Here is a 14,655-nt window from a genome sequence, read left to right on the forward strand (position 1 = left end):
TAATCCCGCGAGAATGCCGCTGACAGGTGAACAGGTGAGCAGATGAGCAGATGAACAGGTTGGCCACTCACCGTTAAAGGACACGAACCGAACTATATTTACGAGACGCTTCATAATGGCCGCATTGAAAGCCACTGAGCTGGCAAAAAGCAGTTTAGTCGCTAAATAGTTTGCCCGCACCACTCCCCCCTCTCGCCAACGTCATCAGTCATGTGGCTAAGTATATAGTTGGCCGGCCCACACAGCCGCACATCCTGCCACTGAACTACTGCACTACTGAAATAGACAACAAATGGGACCTGTTTGCAGCTGGGCCGCTGGCCTAAGTGCCTGAAAATTGCACTGGCGGAGCGGACTGTCCCCTGGCGAGGTCGAATGGCTTCAGTGGATGGTGGAATGGTGCGAGTGCCTAATTCAATTGTTTGTAATGTTCCTGGACATTTGGAGTTAAATGCTTGCCTACACATAATGCCCATTAAAGGTGATGTATGTGCACTCGGGTGGGTGGATGGTTGGTGTTTTGCCATGCGAAGCCTGGAGGATTATGGTGCTGCACAAGTGGCCGCTCCATTTGGTGGCCCACCCGAAGTGGGCATGTCCACATAACAGCAGAGCTCGCACAACGGAAACCAAGTCCCCATCGGCGTAGGATCAGCATCTGCTTGGCTCCAAATGGGGCTTCTGCATAAGTGCGCTTGATTAGGAGCCTTGTGCCATTGTCACAATTAATACTAATACGTTAAGTACCGTCTTCACTAGTCAGCTTGGGTGAGCTGCAATCCTAAGGGTATCCTAAGTGCAGCATACCCGCATTGTGCAGTTCAAATCAAATGAGCAGCGCATACAAAGCCTGCTGATTCCGATTGGCGAATCGACGAATCTCGCCACTGAGCGAAAAGAGGAGTAATGTTCGCTGCGTATCTGCTGGGAGCAGCGAGCGGATGGATGGAAACTAGCACCATGTACACTGTAAATTCAGCGTGCACTTGGATGCTACCTTGGGTTTGGGAATTGGGTTGCTGCTGGCTAAACGACGCAAAGGACCCGGTGACACACAAGTTTGAGGTGAAACCCGAGAAAACGAAAAAGCCGCAAAAACAGTCCGGGGAACAATAACACAGCTCTTGGCCTTTCTGGCCTCCCTGGCCTTTTTGGCCCTGGTGGTGTTTGTGCTTCAGTCCTCTGCCGTTCAACGGGGCGTATGGGAAATTATTTTTACAATTTCAATGTCAACATGATAGGCGAAGGCCGAGTGCCAAGTGCCGAGTCATTGAAAGGCTGCGTTCCCAAGTTAACCAACACAACGCAAAAAATATATAAAGAACGAAATATGAGGGGAGCAAAGCAGCGAGGGGAGCGAAGAATACGTGAGGCCAAATAAGGAGCACAAATTGCGTATCCGCCGCGTGGCCATGCTCCATGCTCAGGTAGCTCCTGCAAGGCAACTGGGGGCGTGGCCAACGCGAATGAAATGAAAGCCAGGCGGACGAGGCAGGGATGCGAGAATGCAAATAGAAAGTTGCCACAAAATGATTTGCCACGGCACGTTCCGTCAGAGCCAAGGAGGGATTTCCCGCACCCCAACCGACGCCATAAAACCAGGTTGGCTGGGAACTGGGAGCTGGTAACTGGGAGCTCGGAACTGGGAGCTGGGAGCACGAACACCACGTCAGTCCAGCATTAAAAAATCATTTTCAATAAAGCGCTCCATTCGGTGTACCAGGTGCGCCAGGTGCGCCAGGTGCGCCAGGTGTTCCAGTTGTGCCGGTTCACCCAGCCTTCCCCAAGCTTCCTGCATGCACCTCGCATGCACCCCTTCGCCCCCCGCCCCTCGCCCCTGATGGAAATGTTTAATATGAAACACTTACTTGCCACTAAGTTCGTCCGGCTTCGTCCTCTGCTGGATTTGTTTGGCTCGGACTTTGGCACAACCTTCATTGCTGGGGATGCAGTCCTGTCCTGAAAGGAAGAAGCAAGAAAACCAACGCTCATAATAGAATTAAAGAACAGCAGAACAAAAAAGGGAAAAAAGGGAAGAAAGGAACTCGGCAGATGATCGTGCGAATATTGCAACAGTAATTTGTGGCACACGGTGCATGCCACTTTACTGCGCTGCTCAAATTGGATTTGCGATAAATAAACCAAATGTCTGCGGGCCACGAAACTTTCGCAGCAAAGCAGGCCAATAAAACAATGGTGGGAAAAGGCAATTCGCACAGCAAATTGGATAACAATATACACCATATGTAACCAATCGTTTTAACAATTAAAACGCGAGCAACTTTTTCGCTGACCGTTGCCGTCCATAATGTGTTCAATAATCCATGCAATTGCAGTGCAACTTATAGGCTCTTTCAGGGGTTCGAAAGTTCAGAGGTTCTGGGGTTCAGAGGTTCGGGGATAAGTTAGTTAAACAGTTAAACATTCCGATGCCATTTCAAGTTCTCGGAAGTAGGAAAGGAATTAAATGTATAGTTGCGGGCCAAATTCGATTGGTTTTGCAAATCCTCATAGCATATGTATGTGCCATAAGTCTTGTCTAAAAGCGAATTCCAATAACCTGCGCAACCATTTGAAAGGAACTTATGGAAATGTAGTCAGCGATGTGGAAACGAATCCGAGGCGAAGGACGTCGATGGCGATGACAATACAGCCACACAGCCACTGTATGGGTGAAGGGGACCATTAATGTCCGCGCATTCAGGACCGCCTGGTTGCTGGTTGCCTGGTTGCCTTGCTCAAGGATACTCGTGAAGCGTGGGGACGGCGACAATGTCCTGTGTCGTGTCCTGTGAGTCCTTAATGCCGTGCGTGGCTGTGTGTGTGTGTAATGGCTGTGTGTGTGTGTGTGTGCGGAGCAAAACAATGGCGAAATGTCAAGTTTAATTGTTTGTCTGTCATTAGCGAACATTCACTCACATGGACGCACTCACCCACCCACCCACTGGGGCGGTGCAGCGATGCATGGGTTTTTTGCTCTCTCTGTTATTTCATACAATTAGGTTAGCTGTGTGCGGGTTTTGTGGGGAGGGTGCGGGGTAGGGAGGTGGGGAGGTGGGGGCTTGCCGAAACAAAAGAATCAAATGCTGTTACAATAACTTGCGCCGCGCTTATTTGCGGCAAACTCTCTCAAGCGAGCCACTTAAACAGCCTCACGCTCGGCTGAATATGTTTTGATTAAGCCAAGTATAACGAACACATTTCAGGCAGGACGACGCTCGCAACGAGTCCTGCGAAAGTGAGTCTCACTTTCTGCCTTCTGGCTGCTGGCCGCCTTCATAGGTGTGTGTATCCATGGGCCTAGGGCTCGCCTATGCTCGTATGCTCGTATGCTCCATCGACATCGAACGGTCTGGTCTGGTCTGGTCAGGCACTGGGCCATGAGAGTGACATGCTGTTGCGGGAGGTCCCCAATCCCCCAATGCCCCAATCCCATAGCCACACCCACACCCTCGTCCGATGATGTGCGTTCCCTCACTTTTGGTTGCGGGAGGGTCCTTGGTCCTTCGGCCTGGGAGTCGCCATGGCTTCAATGGCGTCGCTGGCACGCACGCAACCTCCGAAACGAAACGAAATGAAAACACAACTGGGCGCTCAGTGAATCCCCACGGGACTCTTGCGGTGGCCCTATGCCTCCTAGTTGGCCTGTTCCGATCTTCTTTCCAATCGATATCATCTCATCTCCCGGCATCTTTCTCTGGAGTTCGTGTTGGTTCGTGAGAAACTTTCCCTTTAAGCGAACGCAAACTTTCCTAATTTCCAGTAATTTGAATAATCCTTCCTTTCCTTACTTCCTTACTTACTCATAGGGTATTCAATTTAACTGCTTGTGTGGCTCAAAGTCTCCGTGCATACATACATTGTGAGCCATTAGGGCTGGGATATCGGTAGCATGTGCAATGACCACCACAACACAAGGCCTGATGCCCGAGAATCGGTTTATTTCCTCCTCTTCCGCAGGCCCAGGAGTCCGGCAGTCGAGCTGTCCACCCGGTCAGTCCTTGGTCCGTGGTCCTTGGGCCTTGGGCTTTCGGTTTTCAGTTTGGCTTGACATGCATCAGCATCATTATTTTGTGCTTTTAATGTTTTATTTAGCCTGGTTGCCGACAGCCATCGCAGTGCGGCCGAAAGGAGTGGCGCTGCAGGGGGGTGCGGGTGTCCAGGGTTCTGCTGATGGAGATGTGGATGTGGGTGTAGAAGGGGTTGGGAAGGAGATGGGGCTGGGATTGGGATTGGGGTTGTGGTAATGGGGTCTGGTAATACCTGTGAGTGCGTGGGTGCTGTCTGACCGCCTGCGAGCATTGCCTACGTGCCGTTTGCACTGAGTTCCCGCCACTCCCTTCGCCTCCCTGCGCCCCACTCTCTTGTTCCTGGCCGTGTAGCCCTCGTTTTCCAACAGGCCGCCCACAGGAAGGCAGCCATTTGCAAGGGAGCACTCAAACAGCAGTTAAAAAGGCCTCATTTTCACGAGCTGTTGTGTGCGTGTGCCTGTGTGTGTGTGGCAGGAGTGGATGGAAGGGAGGGAGGGAGGAGGCGAGTGGGGATCCAGAGATCCAGCAGAGTGTGTGCCACTCGGCACATAATTGTTTGAAACAAATGTAGTGCACACACTCACAGCAGCAGCAGCAGCAGCAGCAGTACACACACACTCACACTCACTCGTGTGCACCCACACAGGGAAATCTGGGATATTTTATTAGGCCATTCAGTTAGTCAGTCATTTAGCCAGTCAATCAAGCCGGGCAGGCAATTAAACTTTCACTGCCCGCTGTCGGAAGCCAAAGGTAACATGGCTGCGAAGCGGGGAAATAAACACATCAACTGGCGAACGAGCGCTGGGTTCATGGAGGAATGGAGGTATGGAGGCATCGGTATCGATATCGGTTCGCAGGATAACAGACGAGGGTAACAGACGGGGGGCAATCCTTTCAGATAGATGAAATTCATCAGAACCGCCGCCAGTTGAAGCTTGATTAATAATAAATTGAACAGCTCGCGGAATTAAAACTCGCTGGTTGAGAGCAACTAAATGAATGCGTTGCACAAGCTTTGTGTTTCTGGAATCTAGAATCTGAATCTGAATTTGACCAGTGAGTGAACTAACTCGTCTGCTTTCCCATCAGGCCTACCCCAACCGAGACATAACCAACATCGTGGAGTCATCCCACTACCAGAAGATCGGCGGCTGGTGTCGCCAGGGGGCTCTGAATGCGGCCAAGTGCAAGGGATCCCACCGCTGGATCAAGCCATTCCGCTGTCTCGGTAAGTATGCCCACATACTAGAGGACCACCCAGATCTGAACTGATCCACTTTCCTCTGCCTCTGCCCCAACCATCCTCCATGCTCCACCATGCTCCACCATCACCTACGACTCGATGACGTTTGGCTTCAGAAGGACCATTCCAATCGGACGCCCTGCTGGTTCCCGAGGGCTGCCTGTTCGACCACATCCACAACGCCTCCCGATGCTGGCCATTTGTGAGGTGGAACCAGACCGGAGCAGCCGCTTGCCAGGAGCGCGGCATGCAGATGCGCAGCTTCGCCATGCTCCTGCCCTGCGGCATCTCGGTCTTCTCCGGCGTGGAGTTCGTCTGCTGTCCCAAGCACTTCAAGAGTGAGTACTCCCTATACTCCCTATAATTTAAAATTTAAATCCATTGCCACCACCTTTTCCTCTCAGCCGATGAAATCCATGTAAAGAAGACCGACTTGCCGGTGATGCCGGCGGCTCAGATCAACACCGCCAACGACGAGCTGGTAATGAATGACGAAGACGACAGCAACGACTCGAACTACTCCAAGGATGCCAACGAGGACGATCTGGACGATGAGGATGACTTGATGGGTGATGACGAGGAGGACGACATGGTAGCGGATGAGGCAGCAACCGCAGGCGGGAGCCCCAGCACCGGATCCTCCGGCGACTCGAACAGCGGATCTCTGGACGACATAAACGCGGAGTACGACAGCGGCGAGGAGGGCGACAACTACGAGGAGGACGGTGCTGGTTCCGAGAGCGAGGCTGAGGTCGAGGCCTCCTGGGATCAGAGCGGAGGAGCCAAGGTCGTGTCCCTGAAGGGCGATGCCTCGTCCTCGTCCTCGTCGTCGTCCCCGTCCAGCGCTCCGGCTGCTCCCGCCGCCGAGAAGGCACCCATGAAGTCCGAATCGGTCACGAGCACCCCTCAGCTCTCCGCTTCTGCAGCCGCCTTTGTAGCTGCCAACTCTGGAAACTCGGGAGTAGGAGCTGGAGCTGGAGCAGGAGCTGGAGCCCCACCATCCACCGCCCAACCCACTTCGGACCCCTACTTCACCCACTTCGATCCGCACTACGAGCACCAGAGCTACAAAGTAAGTCAGAAAGTAAGTGTTTACGTTGAGGGCGCAGGTTTATTTATCGATGCAACACAAAACGTATTCTAAACAAAGGAAGCCCAACAGCGCCTTGAGGAATCGCACCGCGAGAAGGTCACGCGCGTGATGAAGGACTGGTCCGATCTCGAGGAGAAGTACCAGGACATGCGCCTAGCGGACCCCAAGGCAGCCCAGTCCTTTAAGCAGCGGATGACGGCTCGCTTCCAGGTCAGTCATCCTCCGTGTGACGCACTCATCTCCATATCTCCATATCTCCATTCTCCCTTCTCCATTCCCCCAATCCCAGTCACCTCACCACCTCTTACTCTCACGCTCACTCTCACTTTCACTGTCTCTACTCATCACTGTATCTCTGTCTCTGACTCTGTATCTGTATCTGTCTCGCACCGAACCCCCTCTCCGTCCCCCGCCACATCCCGTAGAATGTTTGATACATTTCAAAGCTATAACTCTGTAACTCTGCATCTGAATGTGTGTGTATGTGTACGGAGAGCTTCACTTGGCAAGGGATTGATGAAGAGAAGAGCCAAGAGCCCTGCTGCTCCTTCAGTAATTACTTGATTCGAAATGAGTTCCAGTTAATCTAACTAATTAACGACAGCAGATCAACCTTTGCCACCTGAAGTCCCTTCAGTTATAGGCCTCATAAGAAGTGTTCAATCCATATCCGTATGTAGTACGTTGCCCACTTGATTTTTAAGTTGAGTAGTTTTCTGTTCGCTTTTAAGCTCATTGTCATGCACCCCGTACGAGTAATCGTAATATCGTAATCGTGATTGTTTGTACTCTAGTAGCCATTATCGTAGCTCATTGATTCATATTTTCGGCATCTGCTTTTGTTTGCTGCGCTACGATATCCAGAAATGGTGGATACCGAAATGGTATCATCACCGAAATGGTGATGAGGTAGAGCTGGCCATGTTCTGGGCATCGTTGGGCAGTGTTTTGTTTGGTTTGTGTATCCATATGTATGGCAAATGGGAGCGAAAGAGGCATCAGATTGTAATCACAACAGCATTAGGAATACCAGTAACAATAACGATAATGCTGCTCGAAACCGAAATCTAACCAGTTAACAAAGTACCACAACATCAGCGAATCAATAGATCCAATACTCATATAACTAACATTGCAAGTGCTTTGTAGTCAAACTGATTGGCATATAAACTCACTAATAACTCGCCTAACTACACCTAGCCACAGCCCACAACCCACCAAAGAACCCAAACGTATCCTTAGCTTTTCATTTGACCTCATTTGAGTTCGGATATCCAAGATCGATCACCGAGAACGGACACGAACGAATGACAGACAAGCGACGATTTCAATTTGGTTGCTATTGCCGCAAATAAGTTGCATACCAGTACATGTACATATACCTTATACCATATCCACCATATACTATCCACCATATACTATATATCATATCATATCGTATCATATATCATATACCAAATACCATAGACCCCGAAACCCACTCAGATCCACTCAGAACCCGAACAGGACCATTTCGCTCCCTCATGGCAGCACACACTGTTTACACCTATTAAAAGTGAACTGCAGACTCAACGCAAGACGCGCTACGCTTTCCCAGAACTTTGACCGCAATCCTTTTTCGATCCTTCCACGAGACGGTTACGAATCGAGGCAATTTTTTCGAAAACTTAAGCGAGAATAACCAAAGTACGAGAGTACGAAAGTACGAAAGTACCAAAGTAGACTGATCGACGGCTGCAAATTGTTATCGATCGCCGCAAATTCCCCATGCTGATAATCTTTCTCTCTTGGTGTGCAATACGTCTTTATATGGGAATGTAATTTTAGACTTCTGTTCAGGCACTCGAGGAAGAAGGCAACGCCGAGAAGCACCAGCTGGCCGCCATGCACCAGCAGCGCGTGTTGGCCCACATCAACCAGCGGAAGCGCGAGGCCATGACCTGCTACACCCAGGCCCTCACTGAGCAGCCCCCGAATGTGAGTAGCTCCCCCTCCTCCTCCATGGAGCACACAGCCTGGTCACGAGGTGCGGTAACTGTGCTAACTCCTGTCCCGTGTTCCCCAGGCCCACCACGTCGAGAAGTGTCTGCAGAAGCTTCTGCGCGCCCTGCACAAGGACCGCGCCCACGCCCTGGCCCACTACCGGCACCTGTTGAACTCCGGAGGACCTGGTGGCCTGGAAGCAGCCGCTTCGGAGCGTCCACGCACGCTGGAGCGCCTCATCGACATCGATCGTGCCGTCAACCAGTCGATGACCATGCTCAAGCGCTACCCAGAGCTGTCGGCCAAGATTGCCCAGCTGATGAATGACTACATCCTGGCACTGCGCAGCAAGGACGACATTCCCGGCTCCTCGCTGGGGATGAGCGAGGAGGCGGAGGCCGGCATTCTGGACAAGTACCGCGTCGAGATCGAGCGCAAGGTGGCCGAGAAGGAGCGACTGCGGCTGGCGGAGAAGCAGCGCAAGGAGCAGCGGGCCGCCGAGCGGGAAAAACTGCGCGAGGAGAAGCTGCGCCTGGAGGCCAAGAAGGTGGACGACATGCTCAAGTCCCAGGTGGCCGAGCAGCAGTCCCAGTCGACCCAGTCGTCCACCCAGTCGCAGGCGCAGCAGCAGCAGCAACAGCAGCAGCAGGAAAAGAGCCTCGCCGGCAAGGAGCTGGTAGGCGGCGACGGAGCTCTGGTCACAGCGGCCAATCCCAACCTGGAGACCACCAAGAGCGAGAAGGAGCTGTCGGACACTGAGTACGGCGAGGCAACAGTGAGGTGGGTCCCCCTGAGCTAGTGCACACCCCATTCCAGGAGTAACGCATCGATTCTGTCTTGCAGCAGCACCAAGGTGCAGACCGTGCTGCCCACGGTCGACGACGATGCCGTCCAGCGGGCGGTGGAGGACGTGGCCGCCGCCGTTGCCCACCAGGAGGCCGAGCCGCAGGTGCAGCACTTCATGACCCACGACCTGGGCCACCGCGAATCGGTATTTGAGCTGCGGCGCCAACTCGTGCCGCATTTGCCTAAAGCCTATCCCCTCTCTCTCTCTCCCCTCTCGTTGCAGAGCTTCTCGCTGCGCCGCGAGTTCGCGCAACATGCGCACGCGGCCAAGGAGGGCCGCAACGTCTACTTCACGCTCTCCTTCGCCGGCATCGCCCTGATGGCGGCCGTTTTCGTGGGCGTGGCCGTGGCCAAGTGGCGAACATCGCGCTCGCCGCACGCCCAGGGCTTCATCGAGGTCGACCAGGTGGGTTGTCAGGTGGGTTGTCAGCTGGGAGACCGCCAGGTTGTCATACAGGAGGCTTACAACTCGTGTATGACAACTTTACTGCAGTGCGGATGTGGCCACTGGCCACCTGTTGTTCGCTCACATAACTCACACCACTCACTGATCTACCTCTAATCCCCACCAGAACGTCACAACACACCATCCCATCGTGCGCGAGGAGAAGATCGTGCCCAACATGCAGATCAATGGGTACGAGAATCCGACCTACAAGTATTTCGAAGTGAAAGAGTAAGCGAGATGGCGGAGCGAGCGAGTGGCACACATCAACAACAACAACAGCAACAACAGCAAATGCAAATGCAAAAGCAAAAGCAACAGAAACAGCAACTGCAGCCACCGCGATTTCAAAATGGAAAACTTAAGCGTAATATTAAAGCAGATGGGAGAGGAGAAATGATTTTTTTTTTTCGTCAAAAGGAGCGCAGTTTCAATAAGCAAGAATGGAAGGGTAGAAGAAGAAAGATAAATTCAATAAATGGTAATATATCTATATATTAAATTAAAGCAAGCAAGCAAGCAAGCAGAAAGGCAACAATATAAAGCAAGCAATTAAATTTAAGTATTTGAATGTTTAACAAAACGCCGTAAACATCCTTTCCAGCTCTCTCTCCCTCTCTCTCTTTCTCTTCCCCTGTCTCTGTCTCTGTCCCATCACCACGCCCATACACACACAGAAGGCACACACACACACAATCACAGACACCTCCCAAGTAAGGATCAGAGGGGAGCAGGAGAGGGGAGGGGAGGAAGGAGAGGAGAGGAGCGGAAGAAGAGCAAAACAAAAGATATTCCTAGTAAATAAATTGTCAACACACACACACACACACACCCACTCACATTCCAACACCGACTCACCAACAGACACAGACACAGGCACACACATACCAAGACACATCGCATTCATGCCTGCTTCGTAGCATACTTTTGAGCGTTGCTTGCAAGCCGATCGCAGTTCTTACCAAAAACCTACGCCATTAATTAGAGCGGCAGCAGGAGCTAGAAGGGAAAAGCAGGAGGCAAGAACACCCACACCCACACACACACACAGATACAGAATCTCACACACCGAGACACTTGTGAACCCAAGAGCTACCTACGCGTACTAATCCCTATACGATCGTGCATTTGTCGAACTTTCTCTCTCTGTAAGCCACACACACACTCACTCACCAGAGAAGGAAGCACACAAATCACGCCCACACAAGTTAGACACACACACACCCACACACACACACTCACACACATACACGCAAAATATATACAAAATATTTACAGCAAAGCCAGAAGAAATGTCCATAAATGTATTTATGTATCTATACACGAGCCACACAAACCAAAGGTAAAAGGTCAAAGGTCGCAGGTCGAAGGTCAGCCAGCTAGGGAAGAACGACGACGCTTGGCGGGCTTTGAATATAATATACGAATCAGCTATGTAACAGAAACAGAAACAGAAACAATGCAAAACGCTAAGCTAATTGCAGACAGAAACAAAGAAACAAAACAAAAAGAAAAAGAAAGGCAAAAACCAAATATTAAAACGAAAAGCGAACAAATTTTAGAACTTTTTCTGCATATTTTGTGTGTAAGTCGATGGTCGAACAGAAACAAGAACAAAAAGGATTTCTCTCTTTTTTACGTACATTTTCACCGAAAAGACAGCACAAAACAAGACAGCAGTCACACCCACACACACACAGCACACACACACACACACACACACTGAACGGAGCCCTTGAGCCAAGTTGAGTTCAATTGAGTTAAATTGAGTTGAGTTGAGTTGTTGCATTTCATATCGAACGCTTCGCAAGAGTTGCATAATTGCAATTGCCTCTAAAGCAAAAAACTGGCGCAGCAAGAAGAGATAAGCGGACTCGGCGAACCGGAGGCGGAATCGCGAAATCCAGGGAGACGGCACCGGCACCAACACCGGCACCACCTAGAGTGGCTAGTGGAGAGTGGAGGCTCCGAAGACCCGAGGCCCCGAGTTGTAGAGGCGCAGAGGCGCAGAGATAAACCAATTCGAAGCGGCTAGTTCATTTCACGGCTCGATTGCTTGGCAAATATTTGGCCTGTTTTGTTCGAGCAGCGAGATACTGTTACTCAATCAAGCCAAATAATCGAAATGCTTTCCCCGCCGAAAGCCGACAAGTGGCTGCCCTTCTCAGTCGCATTCCCTTTGCGATCTGCGTTCAATTTCCATTGCGACTGATGCACTGATCCACTGATGCTGGGGTGCCATTTTCTTGGTGCGATTCACTTGGTGTCTCACTCACTTCGGCTGACAGGAAGTGCGGAAGTTTCGGGGGAAACAGGAGCTCAGCCGAAATAGGAACTCAGATTAAAGCTGGGATGTTACTAAATCAAAACTGCGGCGATTTCACCGGAATTATCAGGAAGAAAGCTCAGATTTAAGTAGACATTTGTGGCATTTACGAGTTTCGTTTATTCACTTTCACATCAGTTTCAGACATTATTCGGTGTTGGTGCCTGAGTTCAATATCCAATATCTGATATCTTGCGATCAGTTTAAATGTAAACACTATCCATGGCCCCATTTTCAGTTTGAGCTTCAGCTTCAGCTTAAGTTCTGATTTGAAGTGACCTGCATTGCAATGGCCATTTGAGTGGCATGAATCTGGGGAATGTTTAGAACACTTGGCACAAAAGCATGGCAAATCAAGGCAATCAAGGCGAATCCACGGCGCTCCACGACACAGAAACAGACACAAACAGAAACATAAACAGACACGTTATATAATGTATTACGAACATATATATATATTTCAAGAGGAAAAACAAAATGGCAAATCAACTACACAAAAAGCAAATAAGAAGAAATCTTACTAGTCAAAGCTTGAATATTTTTTAATTTATTCATTAATGCAACAAGAACAACAAGAAAAAAATGAAAAAAGTATACATATATAAAAAAAAACAACAAAAAAAGAAAAAACAATTGATATTTACACTTAGTGAAGCAAAAAGCAAAACCAAAAAACAAAAAAAGCGAAAAGTATAAGCGAAGAAAGGAACAAAAAAACAAAAAAGATGCAAATGTGTAAGAAATAAACCCCGTCCTGCATAAATAAAATTAAATAAAAGAATAAAATAAATGGAAGCGTATAGAATATCATAAAGTAAAGAAGATTTACACAAAACTTAAATGCAAAACAAACAAACAAAGAAAACAAAACAAAACAAAATACGAGAAAGCAAGAACAACAAAATTATAATGAAATCGCATGTGTTTTTGTCGTAGTCTCATCATTGAAAACCAAGTGAAAATAAATAATATAATAATAAAACAAAAAGCAAAAAAGAGAAAACAAGTAAATTGTAATGAGAAGAAAACTGCAAATAAGAGCAACAATTTGTGTAATTCTTTTAGTCGAACTATGATTTTTGGACGAGCAGAAAACTAAGTTGGAGCAAAGTATATAAAAATTTAAATTTTAAATGTACTCGAAGACAATTGTAATTGCAACAATAATTGTACGCTACATATACTATTATTAATGTGGAAATATTTCAGCATTCTGTCCTGGCGATTGAGCCCCGAAATTTGATCTTCGATCGGCGGTCGGCGATCGGCGATCGACGATCTTCGATTTCTGTCGATCTATCCGGTTGGATAAGTTGGGCATTATTACATTACTAAAGCAGCCGGGGGCGCAAGAGACCCAGGAAAAGCCAGGGAAAGCCAGGAAAAGCCAGGAAAATTGTATAATGTTTCACACAGAGATCCAATGAGGGAAAACCAAAAATAAAACATAAGAATGCGGTGGAAATACAGAACAACAAAGAAAAGAAAAGAAACCAACCAAAAACCAAAACAATTCTCAATGTATAATCATATTATTTGATTTTGAATTTTTGTGTTCTTTTTCGAAATATTTTGCATAAATAAAATAAAATAACAGGAAAAACAAACACACAACATCAATCGCCTGAACCCGGTTCAGTTCATTATGCTTGCCACTGCAAATGCAGATAACCTCGAGATTATCCATTATTTATTTCCCGCGATCGGCCATATATTTACCCGATAACCATCAAGCCTTATCAATTCCCACTCAATTCCTGCTCCCATTTCGGATTAGCATCGACAGCACGGGGTCAGATGGGAGAATATCAAACGGAAATGAGCTTTCTGCGTCGGTTTTGAAGCATGAGTTAAGTTAAGACAAAAGCAGTAAGTATTTAACGACATGCTTCTCCGAAGAATGCACCGTTTTCATTAACATGAGTGGGTGAAAGTGTGGATGCCCCTGAAGATAAGTATTTCCAAGCAACAAGCACCAACATACTATACTCGCGAACAGCCAGTCGAATGCCGGGAAACACGGCGTCTGGATCGCCAACCAGAGCAGGAAAAGAGGCATTCAACAGCGGCATTCAACGGAAATATTCTAGGAGTGCCGGGCTGAATTACACCGGGCATACATGTGTGCGCGCTCATTATGAGTTCCGACTTCGAGTGCGCCAACAAGCCTTTACAATAAATCACTTGAAAAGGTATATGTGAAATCAATGTAAAGCACTTCAGTCTATCAAGTGTCCAAGCATGAAAATTGACGTACATTTTGATATATGGGTATGCGGGCGGGAGAGCTTATTCAGTTTCAGTGACTCGATTCGCTGTGGCTTTCTGTTTTTCTGCCCCACGGGCGCTTCTAGTTCTAGTTGGGAGGGTTCTTGATCGACGTGGAACTCCACTGCCTGAATGTGGAGCACGGATGGAGCAGCGCACACGGCGTGCAGATAGCGATCCGTTCGGAATGGCTGGAGTGCTCGAAGCTTTGCTTTTGCTTTTGCTGTTGCTGTTGCTCTTTCCCTGCCTGCGTTGGGAAACTTTCCAAAGTGCATTCTGCAGTGCCAAGAGTGCCCCGCACTCAAGTGCCACTGTCCGCTGTCCGTTGTCCGCTGTCCGTTGTCCGCTTTGTCCGCTACATGACAAATGACAAACAACACACTTGCCGGCCGTGCAGTTTCCATATCGGAACAATGT

At 49.0% G+C, this 14,655-nt stretch overlaps 1 protein-coding gene across 15 annotated transcripts in view; it reads left to right on the forward strand.

The window, feature by feature from the left end:
• The window catches only part of LOC122625367 (amyloid-beta-like protein), a 41,664-nt gene extending 28,179 nt beyond the window's left edge, over positions 1-13,485 (forward strand). For 3 of the 15 annotated variants that reach the window (XM_043805493.1, XM_043805495.1, XM_043805496.1), the window contains exons 4-12: positions 5,124-5,262; positions 5,394-5,615; positions 5,682-6,361; positions 6,428-6,580; positions 8,198-8,347; positions 8,436-9,133; positions 9,197-9,344; positions 9,423-9,617; positions 9,772-13,485. In XM_043805493.1, the coding sequence (XP_043661428.1) occupies positions 5,124-5,262; positions 5,394-5,615; positions 5,682-6,361; positions 6,428-6,580; positions 8,198-8,347; positions 8,436-9,133; positions 9,197-9,344; positions 9,423-9,617; positions 9,772-9,879 (2,493 nt within the window). In that variant the 3' untranslated portion in view covers positions 9,880-13,485. The remainder of the gene's footprint in view (positions 1-5,123; positions 5,263-5,393; positions 5,616-5,681; positions 6,362-6,427; positions 6,581-8,197; positions 8,348-8,435; positions 9,134-9,196; positions 9,345-9,422; positions 9,618-9,771) is intronic. The other 12 variants (XM_043805502.1, XM_043805498.1, XM_043805501.1 and 9 more) reach the window with 12 other exon arrangements.
• The last annotated feature ends 1,170 nt before the right edge of the window (positions 13,486-14,655 follow it).

The sequence above is a fragment of the Drosophila teissieri genome, chromosome X (genome assembly GCF_016746235.2).
Source record: "Drosophila teissieri strain GT53w chromosome X, Prin_Dtei_1.1, whole genome shotgun sequence".
NCBI classification, from domain to species: Eukaryota; Metazoa; Arthropoda; class Insecta; order Diptera; family Drosophilidae; genus Drosophila; species Drosophila teissieri.